The sequence below is a fragment of the Ovis aries genome, chromosome 1, assembly GCF_016772045.2.
Source record: "Ovis aries strain OAR_USU_Benz2616 breed Rambouillet chromosome 1, ARS-UI_Ramb_v3.0, whole genome shotgun sequence".
Classification (NCBI taxonomy): Eukaryota; Metazoa; Chordata; class Mammalia; order Artiodactyla; family Bovidae; genus Ovis; species Ovis aries.
The window spans coordinates 107723829-107747726 of NC_056054.1; the positions used below are offsets into that span (position 1 = coordinate 107723829).

Genomic DNA, 23898 nt, shown 5'->3' on the forward strand with positions numbered 1-23898 from the left:
TGGTTGAGAACCCATCTGCCAATGCAGGGGATACGGGTTTGATCCCTGGCACCTGAGCCCATGAGCTGCAATCACTGAGCCGATGTGCAACAAATAGGGAAGCCTGTATTCCCTAAAGCCTGTGCTCCACAATGGGAGAAGCCACTGTAAGGAGAAGCCTGCGTGCTGCAACTAGAGAGTAGCCCCCATCCACCAGGACTAGAGAAAGCCCAAGAACAGCAACAGAGAGCACATGTGCTGCATCAAAAACCCAGCACAGACAAATACAAATAATAAAAAAACTAAAAAGAGGTGTAACAAAACCCAAAATTAACAGATAGAAGGAAACAATACAGATTAGAGCTGAGATAAATGAAATATTCAATCGATAACAGAAAAACAGTGAAAAGGATCAACATAACCAGAATTGATTTAAACAAACAAACGAAAAAAAAACTCAACAAAATTGGCAAACCATTAGTGAGACTGACAAAGGAAAATTAAATAGAAGACAAAAATCTCTAATCATAGAAATGAAACTAAACATTCAAACACCAGCAAGCTATATAATGTAGATGAAATGGACAAATTTTTAGAAATACAAATGAGCAGAACTGACTCAAGAAGAAATATAAAATCACAACAAAACTATAGCAAATAAAAGGATTGAGGGAGTAGCCAAAAGAACATTCCAACAAAGAGAAGTCCAGGACTAGGTCATTACACTGATGATTTTTACTCAAACAGTTAGCACCAATTCTTCTAAAATTAGAATTAAAAGCAGATAAGAGAATACTTCCTAACTTGTTCTATGAGCATAATATTACACTGATACCAGAAGCAGATAAGGAAACCACAAGAAAATTATAGACCCATATATCTTATGAATGCAGACACAAAAATGATCAGCAAAATATCAGCAAACTGAACCTAATAACATATTAGGGGAGAGGCACTAAATCCCAGAACATGACAACTCTGAGGGGTCTTAGAGGGGACATTCCCAGGCCCCCCTGTCACAGAGCAGGAGACTCCCCAGGGGGTGAACCTGTCCTGGGTCACAGAGGGCAGAGCCACACCTGGCACCGGAGCTCCCCGCTCCCAGCCCAGGGCTTCTCCCCTGCAGGAGCTCCCACCAGCTCCCCACCCTGCCCCTGACCTCCCCAGGGGCTCCCCTCCCAGCACCGCTGTCTCATCACCAGGATCTGAGCAGCTCCCAGAGGCTCATCCTCCAACTTGCCTCTCCTGGGAAAAGGGAAGAAAAGAACTTAGAGGGTTTTAGCAGAACAGGGGCTTCTGGCCAGCTGAGGGTTAAACAACAGTCCAGCCAGACCCCCCACTTGCTGAAAAGGAGGGAATCAGGGAGAGAGGAGCCTCAGTCCTCAGGCTTCAGGGAGACCCACCCAGGTGCTGACAGTGAGCACCAGCTGCGGTAGAGTTTAAAGAAGACTTAGAGAAGGAAGGAAGGCAAAGCACTCAGATCTACAAAGATGCTAATCTTTAAAGAGGAAAAAAAAAAAAGGTACTAGAGGAAGCTGTGGTAGTAAACAAAGTTGAGTTTAACATGTATTTAAATAATATAAAACTAGAAACATTCATACATGTTAACACAAAATTTTATTGACTGTTCTTACCCTAATGCCACATTGTGCAACCCACAGGAACCGCTGAACTCATGCATCAAATCCAGCCTCCATTTCTTTGTGTGTAGAGCCCATAATGGCAAACGGCTTTCTTACCTCCCTCCTTGCCAACAGACACAGAGACAGTCCAGATTCTAGTGACTTCTTTGCTAATGCAACAAAATAGCTTCAACTACCTGGTAAATGGTACTCTCATTGCAGCCTTGTCACCCCCATAAGGTGGTGACAAGTTTTGCTTTTTCTGTTCATCCCAGAGCTCTAAACAAAATACACATTCAGAAATTACAAGACAGTGCTTTTCTCCTTTTGTACACCAAAGACATCAGAATCCAAGGAGCCCTCCTAGAAGTCAGCCACTCCCTCCCTGGCTCTACACAATTCCCTCCCTTCCCAGGAGCCCAGGCCACTTACTAAGGAGGAGACTGTTATATCCCAGGGTCCAGGAGGCCCAGTAGAGGTGGGGGTCCTCTGAGCAGGGGCTAACTGCAGGCTGCCTGCCACCCGTGCTGCTGCTGCTGCTGTTGCTGCTAAGTCGCTTCAGTTGTGTCCGACTCTGTGCGACAGACAGCAGCCTACCAGGCTCCCCCGTCCCTGGGATTCTCCAGGCAAGAACACTGGAGTGCGTTGCCATTTCCTTCTCCAATGCATGAAAGTGAAAAGTGAAGGTGAAGTTGCTCAGTTGTATCTGACTCGTAGCGATCCTATGGACTGCAGCCTACCAGGCTCCTCCGTGCATGGGATTTTCCAGGCAAGAGTACTGGAGTGGGGTGCCATTGCCTTCTCTGGCCACCTGTGCAGCTACCGAGAAATCATCAAAACAGACAGAGGCAAAAAAAAGTAAAAGCTCGAGCTCTAGGGACCGTTTCCATGATTCCTCCAGGGTAGAGCTAGCAAACCAGTTCTTATTTGACCTCTGGCCAACAAGTTTATTCCGAGGAGACAGCCTCACCACTGAAGAGAAAAGCCTTTCATCTCTTCTCCAATACCTACAGTGTGAACTCAGTAAATAATTATAGAACAAATGTGGAAATAACCATGGTCTATGATTTGCGTGATATTATGTTAGATAGGCCTCATCCCCTGCAGTTATGACTACCTTGGTGTTTCCACACATCCCACCCTCATATTCCCCTACTTTCTATGCTTAGCTGTTTCCTTGGGTTAACAGCTCTGCCTCAGGCAGACCTGACCACCAGTGTCAACCTGTTTTCAGGCACCGAAGTCAGGCTTTACAGAAAGGCTGAACTAGGCTTGGGTTCTCTCCCAGCTGCAGTCAATGAGCCAGTTTCCTTTCTGACCTTTCATAAACTTCAACTTGTTGATTGCCTACATAAGACAGTATGAGCAAAGCAATTTCTTATTTAAAGTGTGAACTCTCCACATCCCCAGTGCAAATATTGGCATTTAACTTTTGCTGGGAATCAGTATTATGACCCTATAGCCTCCAGATTTGGCAATATTTACTAATATTATGTGGCTTTACGTGCATCATTTCAATTAATCCACAATACATTGAATTGAACCCTTAAAATAACTGTATTATCTAAGAATTACACATAGCTTATTAATAAGCATCGTGGGTGTCCAGAGGATTAAATAACTTGTCCACATTACGTGTGCATGCGCTAAGTCACTTCAGTCATGTCCAACTCTTTGCAACCCCATGGACTGTAGCCCGCCAGGCTCCTCTATCCGTGGGATTCTCCAGGCAAGAGTACTGGAGGGGTTGCCATGTCCTTCTCCAGGGGGATCTTCCCGACCCAGGGATTGAACTTGCATATCTTTTGTCTCCTGCATTGGCAGGAGGGTTCTTTACCACTAGTGCTACCTGGGAAGCCCTGGCAAGGTGTTCACAAGCTGTCAGCACCAGCTTAAACATGGCATATCCAGGAGGGGAAGGACAGTGTTGATTCTGAGAAACTCAAGTCAGGACTGTGAGAAGCCTGAGGAGAAAGAGGATGGCTGTTTTCTGATGTGGGGAGGATACTGCAACCCCGAAGGATAAGGGATATATAAGGGGAAGACTTGGAGTACATGCTCTGAGCTACTGTCTTTTTCATGACCACTATGCCCAAGACAACCATACCGGGCTAGGTTATAGGGAGGAACAAGCAGCTCTAGGAGCAGGCTCACAGGAGGCTGATCTCTGAATATCTGTTTCTCTTTCCCTCATCCTCTAGACCTATTTACTGTTAAAAAATATTTTAACCTAGTCTAGGTTTGATACAGGATACAGGATGCTTGGGGCTGGTGCACTGGGGTGACCCAGAGAGATGATATGGGGAGGGTGGTGGGAGGGGGGTTCAGGGTTGGGAACTCATGTACACCTGTGGTGGATTCATGTCAATGTATGGCAAAACCAATACAGTATTGTAAAGTAAAAAAAATAAAATTTAAATTAAAAAAATATTTTTAATTAAAAAGAATAAAATTTTATAAAATAATAACAGGATAATGGGTGATTTCAATGGATCATTAAAGGGGGAATATATAAACACTGAACAACTTTAGCTTTAAGAAGGCAAAAGAATATAATAAAAAATAAAAGCTCAGACATCAAAAAAAAAGAATATAATTCAACATGCATGTTAAAGTGTAAAATATAGAAAATGGTGGGGTAAAAGCCTTCAAAATTCTCTTTTCCATAAAAGCACTGAGAAAACCTGTAATTTTTATTTGTTGGTATTTATTTATTTTTTTAGTATGTAAGGTAAGGAACCTCTGGGGTTACAATCAGGTAAGAAAAAACAAAAGCATCTCATGAAAGAGATATAATTATAGCTGATACAAAAATAAGAAGTGTAGTCTCTTACAGCCAAATTATTGTATTAAAAATACAAATTGCAGTTCTAGGGGTGGAGATAGGGAAGACATTTAATACCTTCCTTTCAGTTTACCATGAGGATGCATTTTGAAAAGACAAAAGTGATTTATGAATCTATGGAAATATCACTAGGGAAGAAAAACTTGCAATAAATTTTGTAAGTTTAATTGGAAAAGCCTAACTTGGAAAAAAATCTTGGTTTCAACTAAGGAAAACCTGTTAACATTAGAGTACTTTTTCAGAACTCTGAAAATTAGCCAATGGCTTGCAGCAACCCAAGGGGAATATATTCAAGAAAAACAGCTTAATCTCAGTAAGAACAGAAAGCTTTGCGGGTTTTAACTTGCCTCAGTCCCACCCTTTACTCTGTACCTCCGTTGTAGCTTTGAAAAATAACAGCCTGAATTCATGGTGAAACTAGCAGTCTAGCAGCCACTTGAAAGAGCAGAACAGGGCTGGAGCTCTCTTTAAAGGTTCTTGTGCAAAGAACTGTCATTATTGGGCTCTTTGGTGGCTCCCTGGAGGACCCCATTTCCAACAGTGTCTGTATTTCACCTAATTCAGTGCTCTCCTTTTACTTGAAGGTCGGTATCTCTTGAAAGTCATACCAAGCAGGGCCCCATGCAGCTTCTGGGCACAAAGCCCTTTTGTGTCTCCTTGTCTTTGATTACAAGAAACGGCCTTCAATCAGCTTCCGTGACCTTCTCTGAGATTTCAGCAGTTGTTAATTAGGGAAAGAAAAGGATGTGAGACCAGGGGGAAACAAAACAGTAAGAGAAACAATAGTGTAGCCTTGGGACAAGGTCCTAGTTCCCCATCTACAGATACACACACAAATATTGTTTGACATTTTACAAATTTATTTTTAATTGGGGGATAGTTGCTTTACATTGTTGCATTGGCTTTTGCCATACAAGAGTGTGAATCAGTCATAAGTACACATGTCCCCTCCCTCCTGAACCTGTCTACCACTTCCACCCCATCCCACTCCTCTCGGTTGCCACAGAGCACCCAATTGAGCTCCCTGTGTTATACAGCTAATTCCCACTATTTTACATAATATTTTTTAGCTGTTTTGCAGATACTGAAACCCCCTCCGGATGGGAGAATTTAATGCTTAATGACGTTATGCTGCCCACAAGCACGAAGTCCCCAGTTGGAACCTGAAGGTTGTTAATGGAGACCCCTACTTACCTCACCACCAATTCATCTGAAGAGAGTCCAAGAGCTGATCACATACTCTTTGCACCATTACTATAAAACTTCTCACTGTCCTCTCCAAGTTGGGACACATAGTTTTTAGAGGCAGGAGTATGCTATATACCCCTTTTCCTGGCAAAGAAATGAAGCTATCCTCTTCCATTAAAAGAAGGCCCTTGCATGTATAGGCCTAAGCTCTCGTTTCTTCCTGATGTTGAGAATCTGCACAAACACGCTTTCCTGGTTGACATGCTCTGTGTATTGTTACACATTGATGCTGGAAACAGTAATGCTATCTTGACTCCATGGTGAGATGCTACATTTTTCTGAACTTTGCCCTCTGTTCTGGACTTTGCCCTCTGTTTTTTCCTTAATTTTAATCTGTATTTTTCCTTGTAATAAACTGTAATCTTGGGGCTTCCTTGGTGGCTCAGATGGTAAAGAATCTGCCTGCAACACGGGAGACCTGGGTTTGATCCCTGGGTTGAGAAGATCCCCTGGAGAAGGGAATGGCTACTCACTCCAGTATTCTTGCCTGGAAAATTCCATGGACAGAGGAGGCTGGTGGGCTATAATCTATGGGGTTGCAAAGAGCCAGACACAACTGAGCAACTAACCCAACACTTGAATATAATAGACTTCAGTGAGTCGGTGAGTCCTCAGTCCTGCTGATGAAAAAAATCAGTCTAAGAAAGAAATAGAATTTTTTTATTTCATAGAAGTATAGTTGATTCACAATGTTATGCCAATTTCTGCTGTATAGAAATGTATATATTCTTTTTCATATTCTTTCCCATTATGGTTTATCACAGGATATTGAATATAGTTCCCTGTGTAGAAAATTTTATTCAAGCCAAATTGAGTTATAACCGGGGAACAGCTTCTCATAAGGCTCCAAGAACTGTACTGCCCATTAGACATCAAAACACAGTTACATGGGCTTCTGAGACAGAGGGCTGTGCATTAAATTATATCAATTTATATCATTGCATATATCAATCTGCAAAATCCAGATCTTTAAGTACAAAGTGATGGGTCATTGTGACCATGTATAAGATGAAGAAGCAATGTTTCTTTTAAGGAGTTTTTTTGTTGGTACTAAGAGAATGTTGTTCTTTAAGATTGAAAAGGTATTTCTGCTCATGGGAAGGTTTGGCCAACGCACAATGCAGATACACAATGCACAGAAGAGGAGAGAAGTCCAAAGGGTATAGAACATTTTTTATGTTTACATTTTTTCTCTTGCCATAAAATATGAAATTTTCACAGTCCTTGTAACAAAGGAGATCTGTGACCACCACAACTAAAAATAAAAATGTTTTTTAGAAAGGGAAAAAATAAGTTCATGAGTCATTCTAACAAAGCTATTAAAACTTGAGGGTGGCTGGACTTGCAGTTAGTGTCGTGTGAGTGTTCTTATGTGGACAGTGCCTCCTAACTTAACAGTGAGCCTGGCTTTCACAGTTCGTGCCAGAAGAGGGACTCCATGCAACAGTCTTTGCTCACTGAAACATTTGGTTTGAGAAAACTAAGAATGAGAAGCCAAGGATGAGAAATCTTTGATTCCTATATGTCCTCAATGTCACCAGTAGTATGGAATTACAGCTGTGCTGCAATCCAGTTATTAGAGGTTGAAGTTGTCAATTAAATTTAGAAATGATGGATCCAACTCCTGAAGAGCTGGTTTATTGAATGCATGAGAGAATCCAAAGTAGCAAGAAAAAAGCTAGATATTCAATCCATTGGTAATTGTTATCTGTAACAGCTAAAATAAAAATTATAGAGAATGCTAGGGTGTATCCTGGTGCTGGGCCAACGTTGAATTCCAAACACTTGAAGCCACAACTGCTAGCCTCAGGATTGCGATCCAAAAGAGAAATTATGCTGAAACAACAGATAATGAACAGAATTAGAGTAATTTACAAGGGAATGAGAAAGTGAATGAGAAGAGTCAAGGGAACATCCTAGGAGGGTAGAAATCTTTAAATGGTTTTTAAGAAGTGAGATGAATAAAGCAGATTTTAATAGTGTAAAAAATGTCAATGTAGCTCTCTTGGAAGTTAGATGGACCAATGGGAACCCCTGCTGGTCCCACAACAGTTAGGACCTCCAAAAATCTGCTTTATTCGCTCTAGTTTGGAGAAATTTAAAAATCTAGAAGCAAAGTTGAGAATGAGAAATTTGACCTCAAAGCACCTGGGGCAATGATTCCACTGTCTATTCAAGAGAAGAACTGACCAAAGGAGACCCATGGGCATATGCATATGTGCTGGTAACATGGCCAGGGAGTAGAGAAATGCTATTTCTGAAACTCTTAGCTGTCGTTCCAAGACTGATTCACAAAATCCTAATAGGGGCTACAGTTCAATTGGGGGATATAGTAATGTAACAGGTGATGAGATTATGGTGACAGTTTGGATGAAAATTAGAGTGTTTGAATAAATACAATGAAAAAATGTTTTGACTCCTTTGCTTGGATATATCATGGGGATGAGTATCATGTCTGAGTTGGAAATGATTCCCCTATGAATACTGTAAAATAGAAGAGATATGTACATATACTGTTCAGTTAAAATTGAGAGAACACGCTAAGTGAGAAACAATAAGATTGCCTGGGTCCACAAATCATTCATTTGTAATGTCATAGACTATCTGGTGGGCTAAAAGAGATTAGTATTTTAATACTCAATTGGTATCTAGCTGGTGACACCTTAAAAAATGTACAAAGTGAAAGTTGTGAGTTAGGTTTTATCTGGGGCTAAATGAGGACTATAGCCAGGGAGATAGTATCTCACATAGGTCTGAGAAACTCCTCCAAAGATGGGGGTAGGGGGACGGGTGGGGAAGGGAGAAATCAGTATGTATGTGATTTTGGTGAAGGGAGAGTACATGCAATCAAGCATATATTTTTTGTAAAAGATTTCTGCTATCATTAGGAGCAATCATCACCATGAAGGAATTTAGTGCTTTACTAGATATGAGGAAATCCAAGAATTAGGCTCATAAAATCAGCTCCTAAAAATATCTAACTATCTGAAGATTTGTTCTGCCAGTTTTTCCCAGAGCACAGAGTCCCTCATTTCTACTCTCCACTCTGAAATACCTTCAATAGATGTTGAAAGTCATCAGCTACAGCAGCACGATTTAATTCTCGTAGAGGTAGATGGCAAATGCCAATTTGTAGCTGACACTGTAGTGATAACACAGACAGATTTTCTGTACAGTAGCCCTATGTTGAGGAAAGACTAGGGGCTTAAGGAAATAGTCAGTGAATAATACATAGAAGTGACTGCTGGCTGGTAGGATTTTGGACCAGAAATTTGAGAGGCAACTATTTGGGAGACAACAAGCTTGCTATTGGATGCTAATTAAAATTGCTCTTATCACTAAAAATTGTAAAATTATACTGAAATACTCAAAATGTCTTGAGCAATATCAGAGAAATATTCTAACAGAGAGGACAATGCCAAGAAGAGTTCCAAAATAAAATGGAAATGATTTATAGATGAATATGCTACTAGGGGAGAGAATGGAGAATTCATAAGTAGGTGTAGTCTTTCCCTCACGGCCTAACTTTGGAAACACCTGGGAATTGCTAAATCTTATGGCCACTTGGGCCACTTGACAAGTGGCTTATGAACAACTATTGACCAACAAAAATCTGCTTGCTTTGTGAATGGCAATTCCATGATGAATAGCTGACATCTTGCTTGGAAAGACAACAGCTTGATTGAAGGAAATAAAAATAAAATGGTTCAAGTTTGACTTTTTATTGATTCAAGGGAAGTGGCTAGTGGTCTAGCCATTTAATCAAGTAGAAGTATAATGGAAAACTGTTCTAATATGATATCTGAATGGAATGTGGCCCCACAGAAATGACTATGGGAATACAAGGAACGAATTTTGATGCACATCCAAAGAACCCCTTTCCAGTAAGGGTGACTGAAACTGACATGTATATATCTTGGTTCACTCACTTGAGGTAGCCACCCGAGTCCATGGAATTAGTGAATATGGGGGGATTGAAGCAATGCAGAAATGACCTGAAACTAGGCATATTCTCTCATACCCTCTGAGGTACAAAATGCCAACAAGAACTTTTCCATCTACAAACAACAAAGATATTCCTCAGGGAGCAGGCTCTTATTTTTCAGTTTATACCTACCACTATATAAAGGTATGCTGTAACACTGGTATATTAGTCTGCTAAGGCTACCATAACAAGATACCACAGAATGTCATTTAAACAATAGGAATTTTGTCACAGTATTGGAAGCTGAAAGTCCAAGATCAAAAGTTTTGGCAGGTTTGGCTTTTCCTGAGACCTCTATTCTTAGTTTTCAGAAGGTCACCTTCTTTCTGTGTCTTCACATGGTCTTTCTCCTGCACATGCATACATCATTAGTATCCCTGACTTTTCTTATAAGGATGCCAATCATATTGGATTAGGACCCCACGTTTATGACCTCATTTAACCTTAAATTACCTCTTTAAAGGCTGTGTCTCCAAATATAATCACACTGGAGTGACTTCAACATGAATTTTGGGAAGACATAGTTCAGTCCATAACAACTGGCATTTTAAGATTATAATATTGATATTGATGGTGAAATATATTGACAATTTGAGTTAAAGCTTTCTCAAGATAATTCAGATGGAAAGTCATGAGGAAGAATTGTATTTATCTAACTATTAGCTAATTTCCATGCTAAAACTTTCTGTACAAATTTATCATAGGACACAGATAGTGGTAGATCAAGGGGGAAATGAGTAAATAAATTGGAATAAAAATATGTTCTCACCTACTTGGCAATCCTAGATTGATCCAACTCACCTACACCTTTGTACCACACTCAAGTTGCCTGGAAGAATCATCAACCTTCCTTGACAAAGTCATTATGAATTAACACTATTGACTGAAGCAACTTAGCAGCAGCAGCAGCAGCAGCAGCTTCAACCAATCTTTAACAACACTCAGCAATCAGCTATGTGCTTAGTAGATATTTAAAGATAATATGAATTAGCAGCAGCTAACATTTATTGAGTGCTTGCCATGTGCCATGTATTGTCCTAATTAGTCTACATGCTTTAAATTCATTGAACCCCCAAAAACACATTGTGAGATAGCTATCATTATCCTCATTTCACAGATTAGTAAAAGGAGACATAGAAAGACTAAATCATATGATCAAGTCCACACACCTGGAAAGTATCAGAACCAAGATTCAAATCCAGGTAATTGAGTTCCATAGCCCATCTTTTTTTTTTTTTTTATCATACTACTAAATTTTTTTCATATCCTTCCAATCCTCCATTCTACCTTGCCACTCTTGGGTAATGAAAGAGCCTCCTATTTATCAGGAAACATAAATAGAAGTCATAACGTGATGCCTTGGACTTCTGAGTTTGTCCAGTGGTTAAGAATCCACCTATCAATGCAGGGGACATGGGTTCAACCCCTGGTCAAGGAAGATCCCATATGCCTTGGGGTAACTAATCCCATGCGCCACAACTACTGAGCCCACACTCTAAAGCCCATGAGCTGCAACTACTAAAGCCCATGTGCCCTAGAGCCCATGCTCTGCAATAAGAGACACTACCACAATGAGAAGTCCCCTTACAGCAACCAGAGAGTAGCCCCTGCTCACCACAAGTAGAGAAAGCTCGTTTGGAGCAACAAAGACCGTGCAGACAAAAATGAACAAATGCATTTTTAAAAAGTGATGCCTTCTGCAACCATGTGTTTGAAACAACAAAGGATGAAACTTTGTTTTGTTGGCTTAGAATGTGAAAGAGATATGCTTGATCTCTCTGGTGAGTGATAGAAGGACCAGATGAGGTGCTACTTCTCAAAACTTCAACTCAGAAGTTTCAGTTACCACATTTTATACTTTTGTAAATAACTTTCCCATCAATTTTAAACACAATAAAATACTTTCTTTAGGAAAAACAAAAGGTGATGCCTTCAAATTCCTATCACTTAAATTTTAACTGACCCACATTTATTTACACATGTTCCAGCTTTCTCTTCTACCCCGACAAATGACACTGAGCTCCTAGAACCTAAAGTTGATACTTTTACCCGTGCTTGTAGCCCCTCCTTCTTGCCCCTTATCAGGGACTTTACTGTCTAATGTGCTTCCTCTTTCTATGGCATGCTTCACTGATGCCTCTAACTCCTTTCCAGTAGTCCCTAAACATTCTCTGCTACTGCTGCTAAGTCGCTTCAGTCGTGTCCAACTCTGTGCGACCCCAGAGACGGCAGCCCACCAGGCTCCCCCGTCCCTGGGATTCTTCAGGCAAGAACACTGGAGTGGATTGCCACCTCCTTCTCCAATGCATGAAAGTGAAAAGTGAAAGTGAAGTTGCTCAGTCGTGTCTGATTCTTCATGACGCCATTGACTGCAGGCTACCAGGCTCCTCCGTCCATGGGATTTTCCAGGCAAGAGTACTGGAGTGGGTGCCATTGCCTTCTCCGTACTCAGTGCACCTCTAAACACTCCCTTAAATTTGCACCTCCAGCTGTTGTCCTGTTTCTCCCTCTCCCACATCACAGCCACTTCTACAGTTGCTCCAAGGGACTCACTCCTCAGCATCCCTTCACCCTGACTCCTTTGAGCATCACGAGGTAACCAGCAGCTGCTCCAACATTTGACACTGTTGACTCTTCTTTCCCAATAGAAGTCAGAAAGTCTTTCCTAAAGTCTCTTTTCCTTTGGTTTCCTTAATATTATACACCCGAGGCCTCCTCATACCCCTCTGCCATCCCCCTTAGGCTCCTTTGTTGGCTGCTTTTCCTCTATCTCAATGCTTTCTACAATATCGGGGCTCCCAGTGTTTTTGTCACAGATTCCCTTTAATGCATTTTCATTATCTCTCTAGGATAGCTACTCTGTGGGCTCCAAATATCATTCACATGCTGCTACTCTCCAAGTCTATATCTCCACCCCACACCCTCTGCTAAGCATCAGACCCTGCATCCAACTCTCTACTAGGCATCTCCACTAGGGGGTCATGTACAACATGGCCAATGCCCCGTTCATTGTCTTCAATCTCCAAACTATTGTTAGGTTCCTACTCTCAGTCAATGACCTATTCCAGAAACCTGGGCCTTTGCCTTGAATTTTTCCTCTCCTACTCCCTAGGGTAGTTGACCAAGTGCTTATAAGATGCCAATTCCTATGCTAAGCACCTCACATGCAGTAATTTCATTTTATTGTCATAATCTTCAGAGGTAAGAAAACAATAATTAAATATTCACTGTCTCTAATCCTTATTGCTAAGGAAACTGAAGAAGAGTTTTCTAAGCCATCATACTTTTTCTCAGCTTCTTACGCCACCCCCCTTATTTTGAATGTCTGGAACAGTGTCCCCATCCTCATGCCCCTCTCTGGCTTCAGACCAGAGGACATGCTCGTTGTATGTCCTCTAGAGCTCTCTTGCCATTCTATTAATATATTGCAAGATATCAACTTCCTTTTTTACAACATAGAGCTTGATGGGAAAGGGATGAATCATTTTTTCCCATAGGAAGTGAAAGCAGAAGCTATTATTACCTCTGTAATCTGGCAATAAATGTGTTTTGTTTCATGGGAAAGGCTGGAGTAATTTTGTCTAGTTTACCTGGGCCCATGGATAACATTGCAAGGTTATTTATTGTACGATATTTTCTCTCTCCTTTTTTCTGTTACCATCATTATCCCTACATAAACAAAGCAACCTCCTATTTGCCTAAATTACTAATTCAAACAGAACAAAAGCAGATCTCAGATTTCACTCACTTTAAATTTCCCCAGCTTGGCCAGAAAGCTCAACCTGTAGCAGGTAGACTTCCAGAGATTAGAGGAAACTAACTTTACTAAAACCCTAGCCTCTGAAAAGAAACATACACACACACACGCATGCACATACACACACCCACATACACACAAACGTGTACACCCATGCCGTTGTGTGAATTATAACTAACTCCAAAAACATGCAGATTGTAGTTTAAAGGATCTCTTTTCTCTCTAAGGATCTGAGAACATTTTCTTCCAGATGAGTAGGAGAGCAGTGTTGTCCCTCCGAACTGTGCAGTTACTGATCTGAGCTAAGCTCCTTTCCCTACAGCGTAATGTAACATTGGCTGTGTCTTCCCTGCTAATAGCCTTTGAATTTGAACCACAGCAGCAGATCTTCTCTGGTTCTCCAGCCTGGATCATTTACCCTGAAGTTTAGACTTGCCAGCCTTTATAATAAGGTATTGACTATGCCAAAGCCTTTGACTGTGTGGATCACAATAAACTGTGGAAAATTCTGAAAGAGATGGGAATACCAGACCACCTGACCTGCCTCTTGAGAAATCTGTATGCAGGTCAGGAAGCAACAGTTAGAACTGGACATGGAACAACAGACTTGTTCCAAATAGGAAAAAGAGTCTGTCAAGGCTGTATATTGTCACCCTGCTTATTTAACTTCTATGCAGAGTACATCATGAGAAACGCTGGACTGGAAGAAACACAAGCTGGAATCAAGATTGCCGGGAGAAATATCAATCACCTCAGATATGCAGATGACACCACCCTTATGGCAGAAAGTGAAGAGGAACTAAAAAGCCTCTTGATGAATGTGAAAGAGGAGAGTGAAAAAGTTGGCTTAAAGCTCAACATTCAGAAAATGAAGATCATGGCATCTGGTCCCATCACTTCATGGGAAATAGATGGGGAAACAGTGGAAACAGTGTCAGACTTTTATTTTGAGGGGCTCCAAAATCACTGCAGATGGTGATTGCATCCATGAAATTAAAAGACGCTTACTCCTTGGAAGTAAAGTTATGACCAACCTAGATAGCATATTCAAAAGCAGAGACATTACTTTGCCGACTAACATCCATCTAGTCAAGGCTCTGGTTTTTCCAGTAGTCATGTATGGATGTGAGAGTTGGACTGTGAAGAAGGCTGAGCGCTGAAGAATTGATGCTTTTGAACTGTGGTGTTGGAGAAGACTCTTGAGAGTCCCTTGGACTGCAAGGAGATCCAATCAGTCCATTCTGAAGATCAGCCCTGGGATTTCTTTGGAAGGAATGATGCTAAAGCTGAAACTCCAGTACTTTGGCCACCTCATGCAAAGAGCTGGCTTATTGGAAAAGACTCTGATGCTGGGAGGGATTGGGGGCAGGAGGAGAAGGGGACGACAGAGGATGAGATGGCTGGATGGCATTACCGACTCGATGTCCATGAATTTGAGTGAACTCCGGGAGTTGGTGATGGACAGGGAGGCCTGGCGTGCTGCCATTCATGGGGTTGCAAAGAGTCAGACACAACTGAGTGACTGAACTGAACTGAACTGAGCCAATTCCTAAAATCTCTGTATATACAGTCTTTTGATTCTATTTCTCTGGAGAATCCTGACTAATATACATGACATCTTTTTCTGTCTTTCTACTTTTCCCTTATCTATATCAAGCCAGGCAGAGACCTGTGATTACAGAGTGACCAGAGCACTTCAGTCCTGCGTCCAGTTGCCTGTTCCTTTAGCTGAGATGTCCTTTGACCATGCTCTGCCCTCTTTCTGTTCCTCCTCTACCCGGTGTCTATGTTGAAAAGCTTCATGCAATGTTTAATCACCCTATTATCCATACAAGGACTTTGGTTTTCCTGACTGACAATTTTCCTGAGATCCTCTCTTACAACTATCTTTTCTTTCTAGCTTTTCTCTCATTCTCACTCTCTCAGTGAATATTATGTTTTTCTTGTTGTCACAGGGATCCACTTACTTCAGTCATTCTTCTCCAGTGGAACTCTGGCCAGTGTATGAAAATAAAAGTTCCAGAACTGGACCCAACAGGGTGGAGAGATGTGGGGAAGGAACCATGGAGTGATGATTGGACAGAATGCCTTATCCCTCCAGCCCCTACTGAGGTTCTTGGGACAACAATAATGGTGACAAAAATATTAATGCTGCTCATCAGAGCTGATTTTCCTTTTATAATGTTTTTTAAATGCTATTTAAAAAAGTAAAATGAGTAGCGGTAGTGGAGAAAGCAGAAAAAGATCAACAAATATGGACAAGTATCTACCCAAAAGTCGTGGTCCATAAATAGAAAGACTATTCATTTGCCACACAGCCAAAAGCAGACTATGAGGGTGTAGAGGTCAAATATTACTGAAGACCAAGGAGGGCTTTTGACCATTCTAGGATATAAAAGTGAATTTCAGAGCATGTCTAATAAGTTGACAAATGAGTTATGCAAGCGTGAATTCCAAGAGGCGCCTGAACAGACAAACTTTGTATCTTTGAGTTATTCAAGTGACAAGTTATTCTTTGACAAGTGACAGGGTGTCATTAATTGGTAGTACATGTGGGGTTTTTAGGGAGAAGGCAATGGCAACAGACTCCAGTACTCTGGCCTGAAAAATCCCATGAATGGAGGAGCCTGGTAGGCTACAGTCCATGGGGTCGGGAAGAGTTGGACACAACTGAGTGACTTCACTTTCACTTTTCACTTTCATGCATTGGAGAAGGAAATGGCAATCTGCTCCAGTGTTCTTGCCTGGAGAATCCCAGGGTTGGGGGAGCCTGGTGGGCTGCTGTCTATGGGGTCGCACAGAGTCGGACACGACTGACGCAACTTAGCTGCCGCTGCTGCCATGGGGTTTTTATGATGGGTAGGAAAAAAAAAAAAAAAAAAACCACAACGTATCTCCCTATTCTGGCTGGATGAGTCCGTAACACCATAACAACCAAGCCTTTGGCAGGAACTGAGCTGATTTCTTCGTCTTCTCAGACATTTCTACTGCTATCAGGAGTAACCCCAGATAGAGACCCTCATTGTGAGCCAAGTATGGGAACTGAATCAACAACTTCCCAGAACATCCTAAACAATCACTTTTCTGTCTCTCTCTTCACCCAGATCTTATGACTCTGATTAACAAGCATCTCCCTTGGCCTTTTCTTCCTCATTAGAATTTCACTCTGTCCAGAACAAAACTCAATTTCCCTTTCAGATGCTATGTCATAGAACTTATCTTTATTGGCTCAATCAACTTTCTACACATCTCTAGCTCTGAATACTCTTTACAAACCTAGTCTTGATTTGGGTAGTTTGGATGAGGGGGTGAAGGGTGACTTAGTTGGAAGAGTATTTTTCCTAGACAAACCCCAATTTGTAAAAGTCAATAAGTTAACTTGTAAAAAGATGCTCAAATTCACCAGTTATCAGGGAAATAAAAAGTGAAAAAGATACCAATATTCATATATCAAAGTGACAATCAAGCTAATAATGACCAATATTGGCAAGGCTATGGAAAAATAGGAACTCTCATACACTGTTTGTGGGAATTTAAACATGCACAGCATTTTGGGGAAGCAATTTGACTCAGTGTTGTAAATGCACATTGTATTTTGATTTTGAAATTCTACTTCTAGGGAACTATCTTAACAGGAGCAAAGCCATATAAATGCTCAAAGAATCATGTTTTAGGGTGTTATGGATGAAACTGCTAGTTGCCTACCTACTCTCTATCCTTTCTAACTATATATTTGATGGTAGTGATGTGCTTAACTAAAAATTGACATTTCTCAGACCCTCTTAATAATACAGGGCAAGGCAATGAGATACAAGCAGAAGTCACTGGGTGGGACTTGAGAAAAAGCCTCTTACCCTTCCCTGCTTCTCTTTTTTGCAATGTCCAGAACTTGTACATGATGGTTAGGGCTCCAGCAGCCATCCTGTGACCTCAAGAATGAAAACCACACATCAGTGAACAGAAAAATATAAGGACTCTGGGAACTTGGTGCTTCATAGGATTACCATGGCTTGCTCTGCATTGATTCTTACAGAGTTTATCTGAAAACAAGAGAAAAACAAGATTGCAATTTATTTAGGTCATCATGATTATGTCTCTCTCACTAGCAGCCGAATGTATTTCTGACAGACCAAAGTTTGCTGTAACACTGCTTTAAAATAGAGGGAATAATGTAAGCAGTAGAAATGCCTCTGGCTCCCACTCTCCTGAGATTTTCTAGATTAAATTCCAGTCTTAGTACATGAAATCCTGACATTGAACCCCCTTTTTTTCTTAAAACAACTTGATCTTGGCCCCACTTCAGCACATTACTCTCAAACTGCTAGAGAAGCAAACTTGTAAATATTTTTAAATTTTTGGAAAAAAGAAGACATAACATAAACAAGATTCAATAACCATATAAACTGTATGTGTGCTGTACTTACTAAGTCATTTTAGTCGTGTCTGACTCTTTGAAACCCAGTGGACTGTAGCCTGCCAGCCTCCTCTGTCCATGGGATTCTCCAGGCAAGAATACCGGAGTGGGTTGCCATGCCCTCCTCCAAGGGATCTTCCCAACCCAGGGATCAAACCCATGTCTGTTATGTCTCCTGCATTGGCAGGCAGGTTCTTTACTACTAGTGCCATGTGGGAAACCCATATAAACTGTATATAAAACCTCAAATTATATCAACCAAAACTGAGAATTGGGAGAAAGAGAGGAAACATACTCAGTTCTCATTGAACATGGAAAAGGAAATAGCATTCTATGCATAGCATTGATGATAAGAGGAAAAACATGTTCAAATGCATTTTTATTTATTTATAAAAAACTACTAACAGAATTGAAAATAGGATGGTTATCATCAAAACCATTAAAAGGTAGAGAAGGTAAAGAAATAGAGTCTATATGAGTATTCTACAAACTTTTTATGGCAGGGTTGTGAAAGACAAAAGATTTTAAGCAGGCAATCCCACTATGTATACTTATTAAATATGAATTGCATTTTTAAAGTCATAATATGAGATATCCATATCCATGAAATAAACAGTATTTCAATTGTTGCAGTTCATGATGGTTCATACAACCTTAGCTCATACTTCAAGACTCAATATACATTTATAGTAAGGTTATTATTAACAGTAGTGGAGACGAATCCATATTTCATAGGGTATTCTTGAATTTTTTTGTGAGTTTGAATTTTTTACTTCAAAAAAAGCAAGGACATTTAGACTACTTACATTATTCTTCTATTTTAAAGCAACATTACAACAAACACCTGTGTCTGTTAGAAATATACTTGGCAACTAGTAAGAGAGATCTCATCACGACCTAAACAACTTTGAGTTTTTTCCCCAATATTTTCCCTCCATCTCCAAATGTCAAATTTTACCAATATATACACTATTTCTAATTTGATGCTAAGATGTAAATTTCCTCCTCCAAGATTCCTTCCTAGATTTATACTTAGAAATTTCCAAGCATGTTATTTGTATTTAAGTTTTTGGTGAGTTTCTTGTCCAGTTTAATTCTGTCATCAGTTTTGCCTCATAATGTGCTGACAACTTAATCACGTGTAGGAGAGGGTCAGCTGTCTTCTTCTTGTTCTTTCCCTTACATGTGTTTTCTCTAGTTCACACATGTCAGGAGAGCTTCTTACCTTAACCACTCCATTCTTGTTAATTCAGTGATGTTCATGCTTCCTCAGGTACGATCGTCTGAAACTGACCCAGCAAATGAGAGTGCCACTCTCAGCCTTGGCATTTCTCTTGAGTCATTCACCTGTGACTGACAAACAGACCAAGTTGGAGTGTCAAGGAAATTCTATTACGTGCTATGAGTGGGTTCTTCTTTCTTATTGTAAATAAAAATATAGATAGAAAACTCTTCTGTTTTATTCTTCTATTTCTGCGGATCATCTCAGGTAACACGCTTTGAAGACTGCTACTTTATCTAAAAAGTTAATCTTTTTTTCTCATTATATTTCAAAATGCACAGACAAACATATCCAGGGGGAACTATAGAAGAGTGCCTATGATCAATTAAAAAAATGGACAGAGGAACTGAATAGACATTTTATAAAGAAGACATACAAATGACCAACAGGTCCATGAAAGAAATTCAACATCCCTAATCATCAGGGTAATGCAATCAAAATTACAATAAGAAAGCATTTCGCATCTGTTAGAATGGCTATTGTCAAAAAGACAAGAGACAATAAGTATTGGTGAGGCTCTGGAGAAAAGGAAATCCTTGTCCACTGTTGTTGCTGTTTAGTTGCTAAGTTGTGTCTGACCTTTTGCAACCCCGTACATAGACTGCCAGGCTCCTCTGTCTATGGGATTCCTCAGGCAAGAATCTGGAGTGGGTTGCCGTTTCCTTCTCTAGAGGGTCTTTCTGACCCAAGGATCAAATCTGAGTCTTCCGCATTGCAGGTGGATTTTTTTTTTACCACTGAGCTACCAGGGAAATTCTAGTCACTGTTAGTGGGGATGTAAATTTGTACAACCTTTATGTAAAACAGTATAGAACTTCCTCAAAAAATTTAAAATAGAACTGCTATGTTATCCAGCAATTCCTCTTCGGGGTATATATCTGAAGGAAAAGAAATCAGGATCTCAAAGACATATTTGCCCCATTCCCCAACTCCACGTTCATTTCAGTCAAGACACTGGAACACCTAAATGCCCAGTGGTGGATTAATAGATAACGAAAATATTTTGCCATAAAAAGCAGGAAGTTTTGCCTTTTGTGAGAACTTGGTGGACCTTGAGGGCCGCATGATAGGGGAAATAAATCAGACAGAGAAAGGCAAGTACTGTATGATCTCACTTATATGTAGGATCTAAAAAAGCTGAACTCATAGAAATAGAGAGTAGAATGGTCATTGTCTGGGCTGGCAGATGGGGAGATGTTGGTCAAAAAGTACAAACTTTAGATAATTAAAAGAGCCAGATACGACTTTGCCTATGTGTACTGAACTGTAACTTCCTCCAGTTTTAAAGGAAAACTGGAGAAGGAAATGGCAACCCACTCCAGTGTTCTTGCCTGGAGAATCCCAAGGACGGGGGAGACTGGTGGGCTGCCGTCTATGGGGTCGCAGAGTCGGACACGACTGAAGCGACTTAGTAGTAGTAGTAGTAGATAATTAAGATGAATAAACTCTGGGGATCTACTGCATGGCAAGGTGACTGTAATTAACAATACTGTGTTATATACTTGAAACTTGTCAAAAGAATAAATCAATCCTAAATGTTATCATCACACACACATAGTCATTATGTGAGGGGTGAGAGATATTAACGATACTCATTGTGGTAATTATTTTGCAATCATACATGTATCTCATGATCATGTTGTGTACTTTTAAACTTACATGTACTGCATGTCAATAATATCATGATAACCTGGAAAAATAGAATGTTTATGATGGTTAGATTTATGAGGTGTGATAACAAGTGATTCTTTATTCTTCTGTACAATTTCCTATATTTTCCAAATTTTAAACAATCAGCATGGATAATTTTTATCAGGGAAAAAAAACCTCTAATTTTTTTATTTTCTGCTTTGACTGATCAGGCAAGGAAAGACTTTACTGCCGAAAGGATCACAGAGGAGAGGGGCGGGGAGCAAGCAGAGGAGGAGCCAGAGGTCTAACACAGTCAGCAGGCAGTCAGTCATGGACTCCTTATGCAGCAGCTGGCTCCCCACCCAGACACTGATTCTCCAAATCAGTCTCATTTTTGGTGAGTAACAGGACAGATGGGGCTGCTCCTGGGACAGGGTGGTGAGAGGCTGAGTCAGGTGTGAGGAAGATTGGTGGGCAGCTGGAGCTTGCCTGGTACCAACTTCCTGTTTCGCAAACTTCTTTGAGGGTTGAAGGGGAGGAAAGAGGGATCAGGGCCTTTCTAGAATGTCTGCAAGTTCCTCAGGATGGGAAAATCACCATCAAACCCTTACTTCAAAAGGCAATTATTAGCCCTGATTTGTGGGGCTGCTGCTGCTGAAATGATTAGAGCAGTGTCTCATTTTTCAGATTCTGGTTTGGCAGAACTGTCTCCACAATATCAGGCCCTTCTCTCCATCCCCTACCCCCACCCCCACCCCCACCTCCCAGACTTCCTTCTCCTTACAGCCTGAGGGGGACATGTGGGATGAGTGAGGGACTGGGACAAGCTCCCATTGCCCCATATTCAGGGACATCTGAGCTGTGGGGACATCTGCAGAGGTGGAGGGTAGAGGGGTTGGGGGAAGGTTGGGGAAGTGGGATTCTGACCTCTCATATGATGACCTTTATGTGAGGTTACAGTTGATGACCTTTATGTGTGGTTACAGTTGTTTTCAACTCTGCGGAGGCTGGGATAAGGCTGCAGATGCTGTCTTGTGTGTGGATTGTGAGTTGGCCCCCTGACTTTGTACCCCAACCGTTTTATGGTGCAAAGTAAAGCTGAACTCTGTAGTCAGACACATCGGGTCACAAATTCTGGTCCTGCCCCATATTCGCCGTAAAATCTTCAGCCAACGTATATACCCTGGGACAAGTGGGCTTTACCTGTCTGAGCTTCAACTTCCTTGCTTGTAAAATGGATAGAATAACACCTAACTTCATGTGTCATTTGGGAAATCAAATGAAATAGAGCACATTCTGACCAGTGTCTGACGTAGGGACACAGAATACTCATGTACATCATGTTATATTTTTCTATCTTGATGAAAGATTTGCAAAGAGACCCTTAAAAGAAAAAAGTATTGTTTCACTGTTTCATAATTGACGATTTTATCATAATCCAGCAGGTTAAAAACTGAAAAGATTTTCCTTTTGGAATCAAAGGGATTGTGGTGACACAGAGATTGCACACTTTCCTAAACTCCTCACCCACCTCCACCTCCAGGACCATGTTTTGTCTCAGACTGCAGAGAGGCTGATGAGGGCTGCAGGGCCCTCACTGTCCTAACCCTCCCCACCGCCCACTCCCCACAGAGAACTCTAACCTCTTAATTCAGGGATAGGGGAACCTCTGCTTTTTAAAAGAAACTACTCTCCTCTCCCTATTTCTGACCCTTTCTTCCCTCCCCAACCTCTAGGAAAATGATCTTATTTACATTTTTCAGCAAGGAAACAGCTGCTCCACTAGTGCCCTCCACAATCTGAATTCTTTTTCCTTTTTTTAGTCAGCAAATGCTAAAATTACCTCATTAAGGTCATGGAGTTTGTGCGATCAGTGAGCAGTTTAGGTTGTCCTGATTTTTTTTTTTTTTTTTGAGATGTAGTTACATCTAGGCTGGCCCCTCTGTGCTTCCAGAGCTCTTCCCCTGTTCTGCCATTACAGCACCTCTCAATGTTCTCAGAGAGGTGTGTAGGTGGGAGGGCAAGGGCAACACAGGAAGCCATCTGCCCATCTGCTCTCTGTCTGTGCATTTTAGTTGCCAAACAACCACTGAGGGGTGGAAGTCCCCCCGAAGAAAGTGCAGCTGTTCCTGCCTTACCCAAACAGGCATCAGCCGAATTATAAGCAGACTGAGAGCAACAATAACAAGGCTATGTATATGTGAGTCCCACTTGAGAGGGGAGGGCAGGTAGCTGGGTGGGTCCCAGTGGCTCTAGCCACAGTGTCCTTTACATTACTTAAACAGTGATAAAACAAGAACTCTTTCCTGTAAATGCATCCTGGATTAAAGCTGATTCAGGCAGTACTGGTTTCATACTTTTAAGAATTGATGTTAATTGAACTAGTGAGTGCTTGTCCTTCATTTAAAATTATAATTTTAAGACATTTAAAGGATATGGTGTCATATCATCATATTTAATTTCAGTTCCTTGAAAATTTGCAAAAGAAAGTTTTATGGGTGTATTTTTTCATGTACCCTTAAGGCAGGGCACACAGGATGTTTTGGTATACAGAAGAGATGGAAATGACCTTATTTACATTTTCTTATCAGCTTTTCAGTTATTGTTAGATTTGGTCCTTTTCTGTATGTTTTAATAGATTCCAGAAGCTGCGTTAGAAAAAGAATTGGAAATCAGGAACTGGGATCTAGGGATAGTGGCACCAATTGTTCTCTAGTTTTTTTTCTCAGTTTTCTTGTAAATTGTAACTTTATCTCCCTGATCATGTCAATAATATTTTCTGTAGCCTGAGAGAAATAACTTAATAAATTTATTTAAATATAAGAGAGAGAGAACAAAAAAAGATCCAAAAACAAAAACAAAAAAGACTCAAGAGTCAGGCAGCTTGCAACCACACAAATAAACATATCTAAGATTGCTGGGAGAAATGTCAATAACCTCAGATATGCAGATGACACCACTCTTATGGCAGAAGGCTAAGGAGAACTCAAAAGCCTCTTGATGAAAGTGAAAGAGGAGAGTGAAAACGTTGGCTTAAAGCTCAACATTCAGAAAATGAAGATCATGGCATCTGGTCCCATCACTTCATAGCAAATAGATGGGGAAACAGTGGAAACAGTGTCAGACTTTATTTT

General features: G+C 40.8%; 1 protein-coding gene and 1 long non-coding RNA gene across 3 annotated transcripts in view; one reads left to right on the forward strand and one right to left on the reverse strand.

Annotated features, from left to right (window-relative positions):
* Positions 1-19846, reverse strand: part of LOC132658240 (uncharacterized) — a 42073-nt gene extending 22227 nt beyond the window's left edge. Inside the window, exons 1-4 of the long non-coding RNA XR_009597558.1 lie at positions 19712-19846; positions 19076-19203; positions 17291-17476; positions 1-7530 (exon numbers count right to left, since the gene is read on the reverse strand). The exon at positions 1-7530 is cut by the window's left edge and continues 21400 nt beyond it. This is a non-coding gene — a long non-coding RNA (uncharacterized LOC132658240). The remainder of the gene's footprint in view (positions 7531-17290; positions 17477-19075; positions 19204-19711) is intronic.
* A 1231-nt stretch (positions 19847-21077) lies between these two features.
* LOC101112109 (CD48 antigen-like) overlaps positions 21078-23898 on the forward strand; it is a 44216-nt gene continuing 41395 nt past the window's right edge. The window contains exons 1-2 of one of the 2 annotated variants that reach the window (XM_042255951.2): positions 21078-21161; positions 21751-21809. In XM_042255951.2, coding sequence (XP_042111885.1) covers positions 21106-21161; positions 21751-21809 — 115 coding nt within the window. In that variant the 5' untranslated portion in view covers positions 21078-21105. The remainder of the gene's footprint in view (positions 21162-21750; positions 21810-23898) is intronic. The other variant, XM_012183742.5, reaches the window with a different exon arrangement.